General features: G+C 41.1%; 1 protein-coding gene across 1 annotated transcript; it reads right to left on the bottom strand.

Annotated features, from left to right (window-relative positions):
* Window positions 1-9,819: 9,819 nt before the first annotated feature.
* On the bottom strand, window positions 9,820-12,466 carry LOC107185772 (slit homolog 2 protein-like). The gene is made up of 4 exons (XM_015573529.1): window positions 12,407-12,466; window positions 11,522-11,878; window positions 10,830-11,431; window positions 9,820-10,114 (listed from the first exon to the last, which is right to left on the bottom strand). The coding sequence occupies exons 1-4, from the start codon at window positions 12,464-12,466 to the stop codon at window positions 9,820-9,822; spliced, it is 1,314 nt and encodes a 437-aa protein (XP_015429015.1).
* Window positions 12,467-13,795: the final 1,329 nt, after the last annotated feature.

The raw sequence follows: 13,795 nt of genomic DNA, 5'->3' as shown, positions 1-13,795 counted from the left end.
CCCGTTTTCAAAGTATATTTTCGTGCGCTCGCTTTTTATCGGTGGCGCGAGGACGCAGTAGAGAGAGAAACAGCGAGAAAAAAAAAAAGAGAAACGAAAAAGAGAGTACGCGTTCGCGACTAAATGCACTCCGTGAGAAGGTCTATTCCTGATGCGTCCAAAGGGTGGCGCTCGTCACTCGGTGAGACGTCAGGTCGCCGACTGCAACGGCGCCACGGACGAAGAAGACGAGGAAGAAGCGCAGGAAGTGGCCCGGGAACTCGATATCGTCCCCCGGGGCAAATACGTTTTGCACCCTCGTCCCCTCCTCCGCCACGGTGGCTGTTTGTTATGTTACATCTTTGCTCGGCGAACGGGTGGCCTTTTAAAACGCCTCGTTGTCACTTCGTGAACCGTCCACCGGGACGACGCGGGGCTGTCCGTTTTCTCGAATGAAAAAGGTCTGTTTAATGTTCGCGGAATTCGCGACCTTTCTCGCGGTCGAGCTTTTCTGTTGCCGGTAATCGAAAGAAAATCCCCTAACAAACATTACCCTCCAACAGCTTTCACCCCTTACTACATTCACCAGAAAAAAATCCTCTTGCAGCACATTAAAAAAAAAGATCTTCCGTAACAAGCCGAGAAAAAAAAATCCAGCCATCAGCTTACGAAAACCTTGTAACCGTAAAAGTCGGTTCTGTGGATGGGGGGCGGTGGGATGGCGAGCGAAGGCTGAAGCTAGGAGACGGATGTCTTGGACGGATTTCAAGTTTACAACCGTTAGTGACCATCGAGCAGGTTCAACGGGGAAATATTACGGAGCTTCGACAGGTCCTTGTTCGAGGGCCCTCGGGCACTTTGTTGGGTCCTTCGAGCGACAATAAAGTCGGACGACGTGTATATACCGTGTAGTCGGGTGCAATGCTCGAGGGCTCCACGGGGCCTACCACATCTGGAAGTAATTACGAAGGATAGGGGCCTTACGCTCAGGTGCAAGATCCTTTTCGAAGGCGGTAGCTGCAACGGATGGCCAAAGGGGCAAAGGGAGGGGTGGGGGTGGGCCAGCTCGCGGAAACGAACGTGACGATTCGCCGGGTACCGGGATTAGCGACCGAATGCTTTTCGGTGTTTCCTCGTTTCGCTTGCGGAAGTAGCCGCAGAAGCCGCGATACGATCTTCTTACCGTCTATCTGCCCTGGAAACGGTGCACCTTCTGGTAACCGTACACCGGCGATGGTGTATTGTTCACTTGTTCTGGGGCAGATTGCGTCGTTGTTTTACATCGGCCCTCGAACGCTCGTTCGATCGTCAAATATTTGGCCCGTGTTTGCCGAGTGGGCCGAACAACCACTTTTTCACGTGTCGAACAGTAGGCCGAACGCGATCGACGGGATGAAGAGTAGACACTGGGGGCGATTTTGATCACTTTTTTGTAATATTCGTGCTTAGGATGGGTATAGGGGTTAATTAGGAGATTTTGATTTTTCACAGGATTTACAATTTTTGTTAAAAATAGAATATTCTGAATAACTTGATATGTATTAATAGTACTTTATATGAATACCTATTGTATTTAGTTGACACGTGTAATGTATCTAATTAGAGAACGTTTTATTACTCCTACTGTGGACCAGAGTTGAGTACAATTTTAATTGATCAATACATGGTCAAAAGAAGTTTCATGTTGATATTTAAATAATGGAAGTAACAGTTCTATTTTGATAGATAAAAAATGAATTTGTTGAATGGTTGTTTGAACACGTGTCCATCAATAGAAAAGAAACTACTATTCTATTTTCAAGTATTTATTAGTCAAACATCTGCATAACGAATTTAATTATTTCTGCAAATTGTATAAAATACAACCATAAAAGTGTTACTAAATACATCTAAATAGAGTTCCGGTCCCTGAAAATGGTAGCACTGAAGGTGAATACAAATTCCATATCCTGTTCCATAGCTTTACAGAAACATTATTCTTTAGCGTCTTTCATTTTTCACTCTGTGTATTTTTAATAGTATTTCTTATCGCGTTCGCTGCGGTTCAAACCAATTCCCGATCACTTGACAACGTACGGACGCCGCCATTTGACGGTGTAAAGTCTATTGTGTTACATTTGTTACATCTACTCTGTATGCTCAGTGAAAATTTATTATAATAATTGAAATTAAAATACAGTAATAACCCTTTAACAAAGCATTAGTGTCTTACGGACACATTTTCAAATTGATTTATTGATATTACACCCACACAGGGTTGTTAAGGGTTAACAATGAAATTTTTTAAATAATTCCAATTTTTGTAATAAAATAATACTTCTTGAATGAATCGACATTTGACAAAAAATGATTTAATCTCACGACCTATTTCAAGCTCAGAATGACACCCATAGATACTGCAGTCTTTCACTATATATTATTGAAATAAATATGTGCGCAACTCTGACATAAAGATACAAAAATTCCGACTTTCGAACAAGGAACACGATTTTTGTAGCTTTCCAAAATAACCCTGCATCCTCTGTACGAGTATTTCTATCTCCCTATTAAATCAAATAAAAAAGAAAATCATTATAATAATCCAGTTTTAAAAGATATACATATACCGCATACCGACTCAGGAATCTGTAAGTAAAATGAAGTCGAGAGAGGGTAAAAAATTCACCAGCAACGCGTCAAGGAAGTCGCCATTGCAGTCGACGCGTCGCCGTCGATTCGAAATTCGATTCGCGTCTGCGATATTATTCCGCGACCGGAACGTGCCTCGCCGTGAATTGCGGCCCGACTCGAGTAGAGGCCTCTCATCCCGGAGAAGTGGCCGCCAAGGTATTTAAGAAGCATATTCCGTCCATTTGGCATTGTGCGCCTCGTCGAATGGACACTCCCGGGGATAGGAAGAGAGAGTAAGAGAGAGAGAGAGAGAGAGAGAGAGAGAGAGAGAGAGAGAGAGATACCGAGCAAGAGACCAGGGCGAGATCGAAGGATCGAGGGTATTGATCGTAAGCAGCTTGGCCCGTGGGGACTTTACCTTTGTGCTCACGACCAGCTATTTGCCGGCCCCGTAAGTTCACACCTTGGCATAATCGGAGTATCCTGGAAAGCAGGACGCGTTCGACCATTACAGCCCACGACATTTACACCGTAAGCGGGAGGGCTCTGTGTCACGGACGGGGCACAAAAGCGGAGCCGTGCTGCCGGTGATTATGCGAGACGGAATTGCATGGACGACGCGGGCAGAATGTAATCTTTTCTTCAAAGTGGTCCTGTGGGCTTACACTGTTACGACCGGTTTAAAAGATTTATGAAAAAAAAAAAGAACAATAACTATACGACAGAATGAAATTTTCATTTTGCAACATAATTGGATCGCGGACGTTTATGCAAACTTAGAGATTTATAGTTATATATGTTTTTAGAAGCATTGATTGAACAGAAATCTACTTATTCAGCTGTTTGTGTTCAGGAATGGTGTATTTGTTTCTTTAACCCTCCTGTTGTGGTTATTGTAATAACTACATTCAGGGGAGAGTTGCCTATGTCGTGTCACTTAAGATATTGTACACTATATTTCCTACTTGGTACTAATTTTTACACAAGTTAATATTCGACGTTGTAGCTTGATGTTTAAGACATCTCTTATTAGATGTTCGACCTTTTGTCAAGAACAAAGCGTCGGTACTATATAAGCAATTCTAATATACCCTCGTAATCTAATGTATCATATTCTAAACCGGTTAGTTCGAAAACGACCTACACACCACGTTATATTACAATCGAATTTCGATAAATAAAATTTTCAAGAATTCCGTCCGTATCGATTCTTCATCCAAGTATCGCGCGGGAATCCAAGCCCCCGGAGATCCGGCGGTCGCCATCGAATCGATTTTCCTCGGCGGAGGCCCTCCGCGAGGGAAAATCGCCATTTGTAACAGCAATACGTAACACGGAACCCCTGATTTGCCGTTTAAATCCGTTCTGGGTCGACGCGGCCCAAGGGGGTGAGGGAAGGGTGGTTGCTGAAACGCCTGGCCGTGGAAAAAAGTCTGTTTTCTTTTCGTGGCGCGACGAGTAAATGCGTAACGTACGGTGCACGCGTGGTACATCTACGTCCATAAGTATTAAGACAGTTATCGAATCTATAGTAAATGTTAGAAGCCATTACGAAATTGCTGAAAGTCTGAAATCAATATTCTTTAGGAGATCTTGACGCTCGATGGACAACGTTTCTGGTACAACGAAGATGTAAACGTGGTTGGAAATATATCATTTTTACGTAACATTAGATTTTCATTATGCAGACCGGGTGTCCTAATAATTCTGGACGGTACTGTACGGGTGCTCCTCGTACGGGGGACTCCATAATGTAAGTTCATCGCAACCGCGCTGATGCGTATGTAATCCCGTGGTGCTTACCGATACCATCGTGGGTTTTATTTTCATTATTCATTTGTTCGACCGTTCCCCACGGATGCCCGGCGAGCTTACACGCGTACCCCGTGTTTCCATGACGGTTTAATCAGATAAAACCCCGGGAACGCCAAAAATCGCCGCACACTAACCGGCCTATGCTACTTGCGAACCACAGTTTCCACCGTATGCGATATTCGACGCCGTTGGTTGAAAGATTTGAATCGTTTTCTGACACGACGACAGTACGAACTCCCTCAATGATTCCCGCAAATTACGTTTTCAATACTTATGATGTAACGAGACTCTCATTAGTTCCTTCAAGTTTCGTTTTTAATAGTAATATTGTATCCCATAGTTATACAATTTCGAAGTAACATAATGTAAGAATATGTACATATATTTCTCAGCGTATCCTCACAGGTAGGGGAGACCCGCCCGAAATCAGGTACCAGGGTAAAACCCAGACGTACTATTATTTTTAAAATGGTTGTGAACGTTCCCAATGTCGTAGCCACATGTTTAAGATATTTGCATCAGTTCATCAAAAGACGCCGTTAGTGATACACGTGTGCTTACCAGGGTTGCGATATTCTCTGTGTTTGTGAGTACTCAAATATAATTTTCTATCATTTTAAATCTTCACAACTACCGACATCATCAGATGAATAATTTTATGATATAAATTATGCTATTTGTCGTGTATTAAACTGTAAATAAATTATAATAAACTGGTTGAGGGTCTAAAGAATTAGATGAATTCCGTTGTCACAGATGCTGGGGGTCTATCGGACAGAGTAGATATCCGGTTTTATCCAGGGTTTGGGCTAAAATCGTATATGCGAGGTATATCTAAATTGACAATTTTTTTTATTTTCCTTTTTCTAAAAAGTTAGAACTAAGCAATTGTTTGGTGCAGAGATTCTTTTAACCCCTCAAGCCGGTAGTTACGTACTAACAAATTTATGGCACAGGCAATAATTAATATAGATGTATCTATTCTTTCTTTCGTAGTGATTTTTTCAAAGTTTCATACTTGTCCGATTAACTTAAAATTTGTAAAGCATATTAAGTATATATTTTATATCTAACAAGCAATGACTCCATTCACAGCAAGAATATGGATAAAGTCATCATAATATATTACGTTTCCATTAGAATAATAGCAAGTATAACCGTGCAGTTGGTCGTAACTGAATTTCGAGCAACAGCGCTTCGAATATTTTTCATTATTCATAAATTTTCGAGGCGTCGTAGCCTCGTTCGCGTCAGAATCGCGTCGCGAGCTCCTTTTTTTCCGCGTTTCCGCTGACCTCGGCCGTTTCAAACAGTGGGCGGAACGTCGGAGGAAACGGGAGGCCGACGGAAAATGAGAGGGGAAAGGAAACGGGGTGAAATATCAGAGGTACGAGGTAATTAGCAGGTCAGCTTAGTTAATGCCAGAGCGCTGGTTTAACGAATCGTGATCGGAGAAAACGTGCGACGCTACGAAAATACATCTCGACGACTGTTAAGCAAATCGAATGCGTTAATCGACCGACCGTGAACTGGCGCCACTGATTTTTTCCCATAAAACCAGACGGAACGGAACGTTTTTAACGCGTTCACTGTCGCTTCGCCTACATACGAATAATACAGTTTTTAGTATCGGGACAGAAATTAATTCCGTGAATTGTTAAATCTCTTGATACTTTAAAAATTATTGTACAGGATTACTCGAAATTACGTTCAGGCTTATTTGTTACCGACTTACATTTAGCTATAACAAATTAGTTTTCTATACAAGGATTAACATAATTTTGACTAACTTCGTATTTGAGGGTCACTAGGGAAGCTTTGAGAAACATTGAGGTCGCATATATTACCCTCTACAAGAGTTCTACACCACTAACATCCTTCATACTTGTGTTTCTTTAAATCTTACCTACTACTTTAAAACAATTCTTATTACTTAAACTGATCCACCATTTGAGACTTTAACCTTTGATCAGAGATCCTCTTATCTCTCAGACGTTCTTCCCCGTCCTATTTGTGACTTCACGAAGACACTTCCATCGACGTCGATTAGAATCCTTCCTCTTTTTTTATCTTCGATCATCTATCCAGCGTGATTTTTTTCAGCGAAAATATATCGGCAGGGCTATCGAGGGAGTCTTAAGGGGAGGATCTCGTATTTACTTGGCTGGTAACACGATATTCCCGATCGGCCAGGGGGGCCCATGGTTCTGCCCACGTGTTTCACGTTGACCGTTAAAAAAATTCGCTTCTCCGCGAGCCAGCACGCTCGCGACGTCCCGACGTGCCTCTCGACGCTGGTAGGCGGTGTATTATTTTTCCGCCGGCTCGCCAAATCCCCCCCCCCCGGGGGGGGGGGTCTCTCTCGTTCTCTTTCTGGAATATCCAAAAAGGAGTTCCACAATATTCCATTGAGCGCGGATCGGTATAATCGAGCAGGGCCTCTCCACCACCACCCCGATCTCTCTGCCAGCTCTTCGCGCAACCGAACCACCCGCAATCTCGTTCGACGATTTTTTGACGCGCTCCCGCAGCTTCTCCCGAACGAAATTACATCGCCGATCGGAGGTACGAAAAGCAATCGCTAGTTTGTGGGGTCCCCTTATCTTAATCTTCATGAAAAGCACACAACTTTTATGTTTCAGGCGAGACATTGTCTTGTTTTAATTTTTTTGTATTCGAATTCCTAAGAAAAGGCCCTCGATGATAGAATAAGACAAAAATTTCGATCAAGTTTAACCCTCGTGGGCTGTTTACATCAATTTAACCCGCAGCCACCACTGTTTGACCTGTAAATATATTTTTTATTATCAAAATTTGTAAATTAGTTTGACATTAATAGCTTAGACATATTGTAATCTACCGATAGGGAAATATATTTCGTTCTTTCGATTTCAATTCAGGAGCAAATTGAATCCAAGAAATTTTAAGGCAATTTGTTTATTGGAAAAATGCACCATGTATTGTGTTTACTCATTTTTAATGGATTCGAATCTATAAATGGTGAAATAAATTTTTCTTTACCATTAGCTTTTGTTATTACGACAAAAAATGTAACTCCGTATGAATATTCGCAATGTACCTACTTATTACATGGTGGTAGCGTGCACGTCGGGCGGAAGAGTATCGAATTGTGAAACGTGTAATTGAACTTTTTTGAAGTGTTATATTCGGCGACACACGACGTGTTTTCCTCGTTGGCCATACTTTACTGGCGTAACGTGCTCTTCCATATGAAAGGCTCTCCGGGCGTAGCCGTAACCCAATAGGCTTCCCGTAGGAAGATCATACTTCGGTACAAAGGCTGATCGCTACATCGCACGCGATCACGGTGCACGTCATGGAAACTGACGATCTTCATAGCACCATTTGTTCGTACCATCCACTGCATGACCAATATCGCACCACTTTTTTCAACCAAGTGCATATCTCGTTTATTATAATTTCTTAACTCTGATACGGCATCGACACCAATGAAGGAGACATTGAAGTTCATCGTTTGAAAAAATTTGAAAAGTTGTGTACGTCCATACTGGCGAAAGGGTTAAATTAACTGTATGTACGTGTATATTGTTTAAACACATATTTAGTTACAATGCAGCTTCTTCAAACCATCTATTTTCGCTTCGACCTTTAGACCTAAACCACTTCTCAGTTCACAATTAATAGTTACACGAATTTATCGGTAAATCTCTATAATTACCTTCCAACAACACAAAGTACCATTCATCCAATCGAGAGTCTATCCTTTCATTCCTTTATTTCTTCTCAAAGACGAGCGAACGATGAAGCGCGGTTAATTTCAACCCCGACCCTGACTCCGGACCACGAAACAGCAATGCACGCGTCGCTTGGGTAAAGCGAAAACTCGCGTAGAATTCTTCAGCTCGAATCGCTCGCAAAGGGTGCTCGCGGTGTTTCAATTAGTTCCATTTTGAAAAAGGTACACGGCGGTGGCCCATCGATGCGTGGAATCGTAGTACCAAACGACGCCGTGTCGGTGAAAAAATCTTTCAGAGGAAATGAGCCATCGGCCGCTTTGTAACCATATTTCTTTTGTCCGAGGACGAACGATATTTCGTTCTCGTAACGAGAGAGGAGGTTCGGTAAAGGGTTTCGAGAAACGCGACGGTACACACCGACAAAAAAGAAAAAGAAAGACGTTCTTCATTCGACAGCTACTAGACCTCTGCATTGTTGTTGCGCTGGTTTGGATCACTCGATTCCGCCGGGGATCAAAGGATGATGATGGAAATGACTGGAACGTTGCCTCTGTATTTACACTCTGTACAACACATTTTTAACAAAGCCTATTGATGGGCCTTTCGTCGTACAATATGATTCGTTGGATTTTATTTTTAAGCGGACAACGCTGTATAATTCTCGTTTGGTCACGTAGAAATAGTGAATTAGCCTCGAATGATGTTTTCGAATTCGGGAGTGTTAGCTTGAATCGTTACTTTTATTCCCGGTCGTGTGTGGTCTTGAACTTTACACCTTCAGATACGAATATCTCTTAACAGGAAATTGAGGTCCGTTGGATTCCAGCGTGACAAGTAAATCACAATGAATACGTGTTGCCAGCATGTTAAGATTACAAAGAAGAAGGCGTTAATCGATACAGGTTCGTGAACTCCACCGCCTCTTTCGATTATTGTATTGTTGACTTGCCACCAGACACCGATATCTGACGAGAGTTCAAAGCGTCAACCGTTTGGGGTTCACACATTGACACCTTAAAATATCTTGCAGCGGATTAGATTAATTCCTGGAGGAAGTAGCCTACGTAGAGAGTTCCGAGTACGCGACACAGAAGCGATAAAACGTTATCGTACAGTTCTTTATAACGGGTACTGAATAATACCTGAAATTTTATTCCGATTCCATGTTTCAATAATAAATTATAGACTTAGTAGAATGCATAATCACACTTCAAGCTTCGCCTTCGGTAATTCGGAAACTCCCTGTACTTAAGTTTGTACAATACAAATCTATCATTTCGAATTACATCGAGTCGTTCTTAACGTGTAAGATATTTTTTGCTTAAGTGTCTATTCCTTACTCTAAGTTAATACGTTTCTACTATAGGGAATTCGGAAGAAATCGCGCTACAATCGATTCCTTGTGCAAATACAAGAAACAAGTACTGCATGAACATATTAAAATCGAGACTTCGTTACAGTTCCATAGAGAACCATAAATCAAACTTACAACTTTTTAATTCATAGAGTGATTGCAATAAAATCATATGTAAGATAATCTAAAATTTTTTAACATAAAAATGCTGAGTATATATCTATCAGATATAAAGTATTTTATTTTATGCACCAATTTTTTCTTTGGCACAGGCAACCTTTGTTTGGTTATGCAATGATTTTGTCCGCACCCTGTGCAACGTTCGTCGTTCAATGTGTAGATTCATTCTCCGTTCCGTTCGACTGTCTCGCCAACAGCCAGAATTCTTACCATGTCGTTCGAGGACTCATCGACGTTCGTGTATTTGACGGTCTCCCGGTTCTTTCGCCCGATCTCCCAGTGACCGATCGGTCGTTTGAGGAGAAAGAAACCCGCCGCCAATATAAGCGCCACGATGAGTAACAAAATGCACGCCCACAGGACGAGGTAGAACACCGACGACTCGCTTTCGCACTCCACCTCGTACTTCGGCACCTCGCTGAGTCGTTTGTCGAGGTGGCGTTGGGGGGTGAGACACCTGAACAAAAAAAAACATTTAAAAGGAATACATTATAAAGTGAATTGCCATTGTATCACAGTACGTACTTAGAAACGATGAAGAGAAGAATTAATAATTAGTCTGAATATAATTTAATAGTCTATAAAATTGAAAGTTTAATCCTCTATAATACCGTGTAACTTTGAAGGTACATCCTTATTCATTTATATCTGTTTAAACCTATTGTCATTTATGTATTTATTGTGATAATAGGATGTCTTTATTACAGACATAATGATCCAAATACTTTTCACGGTATTTGAAGCACGAAGGGAGAAATTCACTGACTATGGTATTCGAAGCAATTCTGGATTTTAATAACAAAATGTTTACAACCTAAATTTGATTGGTAAATCTAGTTCAGTTATAGAGAGTTAGTAAAAGTTGAAACAAGTCTTACTTTTTGGTCAATTACATGAAATTTTTTAATAAAAATTAAATTTTTCTTTCTCGAAGAAAATGTATAGAAATGCAAAATCTGCATGAAGAACAACCTACTAAAAATTATTGTCGAAATTTTAAACATAAAAGTCCTGTTTGTGAGAAGGAATGATCACATGGTATCAGCAGAGACATCTCTGTAAGGGTAGTTGAAACGTATTTTCACTTACCGACTGTACTACTTACTAATAATCTCATAAATTTTCATTGAATTTACTTTTAAAATTAGTAATTTTGTATTCGTTTTACTTACTTAATATCCCGGCTGAGACTCTTTGTTGCGTTCAACATAGTTATCCACTGCATTTTGCAGTCACAATTCCATGGGTTGTTGTCCAGTTTCAAAATCTGCGTTTTCTTTATTATCGGCAGAAGGGTAGAATCGAGGGTTTTCAGGCCGCAGTCGTTTATCGACAGGCTCTGCAGTCGCGGAAGCAGACGTGCGTCATAGTTGAGAACTCTTAAGTGCACTAACTTCTTTGATCCGGTTAGCGTTAATGTTTCCAAGCTGTTTAAATTCTCTAGATCATTGAAAAGCAGTTCTCTGAGAAGTGGCATATTATTCAATTTCAGTTCTCGCAATTTCGGTAGAATGAGGTTTTGGAGCTGTGTGATCTGAGTGTTGGACAGGTCGAGCTCTTCTAGGCTGTTTGGTAATGTTGGAATTGTCTTTACGGGGTTTTCTGACAAATCTAAGGTGGATAAGTTAGTTAACGTTTTGAAGAACTCTAGTGAGAAATACGTCGACGACACGTTGCTCAGATTCAAATATCGCAACGCTTTTAAGTTCCAGAATGCATTTTCGTGGATCCCGTCGTTAATCGGGTTGTTCGCTATCGTAAGATTTTCCAGAACCTATAAACAATAAATTAATCATTTAGAACATATAGAAATAAGATACTTGCGATATCTTTCATTTAAATGTCACAGAATCGAAAAGGTTACTTTGAAATGTTCGAGCATGGTTTCGTTAACAATCGAGAGTTTGTTCCACGATAAATCGAGAATCTTGAGCTTCGGGATTCGGTCGTTGAAGGCATTGTCGTCGATGTATAGCAGTTTGTTGTGGCTGACATTCAACACCTGCAAATTATACTCCTCTTTGCACAGGAAGAAGAATCGTTGAAGGTGATTGTGTGACAAATCCAACGTTCTCAGACTCGTCAGATTCGTGGAACAGTCAAGGAAGCTGTCGAACTGGTTACCCCGAAGAATGAGATCGGTGACTTCGGCTAGAACTATCTGCGACTGGAGTTTTAGAAAGAAGTCCTCTTTCTTCAAACCGCGACCTGACAGATCGAGCTGTAACCATCAAGGTAAGTAAATAAAAATTACTCTACACTTATCGTCTAAATTAACAAGAAATTCCTTCTTAAGTATTAAATAACTTAAACTTTCGATGCACCATTTAATTCGGCCGAAGCTTATTTGGCGCGAAGAAACGAATCTTCGCGCGCCATTTTGGAATCGTAACGTATCTATATCGTAAACGTTCGGAACAAATTTATTCAAATACAAGATTATCGTTATTATATTTAGCAGTAACGAATAACTCTTTATTCAGTCGTGTTGAAAAAGTTTGTATTTGAAGGAGAGTACATTTCTGAATTTAAAAAGACATATATTATTATATCCGTGACTTCAGACAAATTATTGAAGTATACCACGGTTAATTTGAAACATTAACCACGCGACAAAAAATGAGCTTTGAAACAACGATAATCTTATAAAAGCATCACTGAACGCCGCGGTTAATCGTTATGCGGGCCGATGTAATTGAAAATTGAAATAAAAAAAAAAACGGTAAAAAATCGTCGCGCAAAAACCCACCGTCTTCGTCGAGATCGACGAAACAATTAACGCGAAAACCGTGATCGCCTGGGGCCACATTGTCCAGGTGGTGGATGAATTTATCCGGTTCCGCGATAGACGGACGCGATGCAATTCCGATTGCCCTCGAAACGGCCGAGAGACGGGACCGCCTAGTTTTAACTATGCTTCTCACACAACGTTCCGTTGGAATGGCAACGAATTCATCCGCGGCATACTCTGCTCACGATCACGGTGCCGAATTAAGAGGGGAGCAGGAGGGCACTACTCAGCATTGTGATGCACTTGCTGGAGCGACAATCGCTTTTTTCCCCTGTTTTTCTCTTCGTCTCCGCCGTTCGTCGCAAGCTCGCTGAATGTTTGAACAACCCGATGCCTTTCGATTACTGTTTACACGCTATTATGATCCTGACAGCCGGTTATATTGTAATTGCAACTGTTCTTTCACCCTCGCACTGCACCAAAAGTAATCGTGAACCACGATAAATTTGTCCGCGAATGGGAAAGAACCTGGCCCTTGAATCGGTGTAATATAATCTTCTGGGTATACAGAGTCTTTAGTTTGTTGCTTCAGGTACAGATCTTACCAGACAGCAATGTTAGTAACAAATAAGAAACTATTAATCGTTTTCGGAGATTATTCAGTTTCGTTAATAAGTCATCTATTAAGCTATTAAATATTGAAACGAAACTATTCAAGATTTGTATGATGTCGTCATAAAGCGTCCATAAGGTTCTACTGTTGATTTCTCGATGAAATTTTCTTGTTTGTTAGGTTCTTCTTATTAAATCTTCACTGGATTCTTTATATTCAGGTTTTCTTCTTGAATTCGATTTCTTTGAAAGATTCTTCTATTAAATTCAGAGGTCTACTTTATTATTTTAATTCTTTGCTCACTAAGCTCTGTGCACAGCGTATCCCGAACCAAGTACATACAAAGGTGTTCTCCATCCACTTCTTCACACAGGGAACATGAACCGTGCACTGGGAATAGATCGTTCGGTGTGTTCGGTTAACGAGAAACGGCGAAAAAAAGTTTTCCCAATGTCCTTTCTAGCGGCTCTTCGAGGCGCGCGCAGAATTAATCCGTTCACGGGGAGTTCAGAATCCGAGAGGCTAACGCACTTCTTTTCCCGATATAGGCGCGATTACGTCCCCTGTTCGCGCGTATGGTTTATGTTAAACAAAGCTGTTGCCTGTATTTCTTTTTCTCGTTTATTTGGTCAGCGTTGCTCTTAATCGGCTCGTATATTTTTCAATTAAATTATATTCCCGCAACGATACCGTTAATCGCGAGCAAAGTGGAAAAAATGTCGCGGATAACGCGACGAATGCAGCGGTACCTCGTCGCTGCGAGATTCACGACAAATTATTGCAGGCTCGACGGA

Source organism: Dufourea novaeangliae, unplaced genomic scaffold, assembly GCF_001272555.1.
Source record: "Dufourea novaeangliae isolate 0120121106 unplaced genomic scaffold, ASM127255v1 scaffold56, whole genome shotgun sequence".
Lineage (NCBI taxonomy): Eukaryota > Metazoa > Arthropoda > Insecta > Hymenoptera > Halictidae > Dufourea > Dufourea novaeangliae.
The sequence above is the reverse complement of the archived record's forward strand: the minus strand, read 5'-3'. Positions and strand labels throughout refer to the sequence as shown.

What these genes read in the sequence shown, in the direction of transcription:
- LOC107185772 (XM_015573529.1), bottom strand. Translation starts at nt 12,466, where the DNA reads ATGTGGCCCCAGGCGATCACGGTTTTCGCGTTAATTGTTTCGTCGATC. An exon ending in CGTCGATCTCGACGAAGACG is followed by an intron (nt 11,879 to 12,406) that starts GTGGGTTTTTGC and finishes TGATGGTTACAG; the next exon opens with CTCGATCTGTCAGGTCGCGG. An exon ending in CCATGCTCGAACATTTCAAA is followed by an intron (nt 11,432 to 11,521) that starts GTAACCTTTTCG and finishes TATTGTTTATAG; the next exon opens with GTTCTGGAAAATCTTACGAT.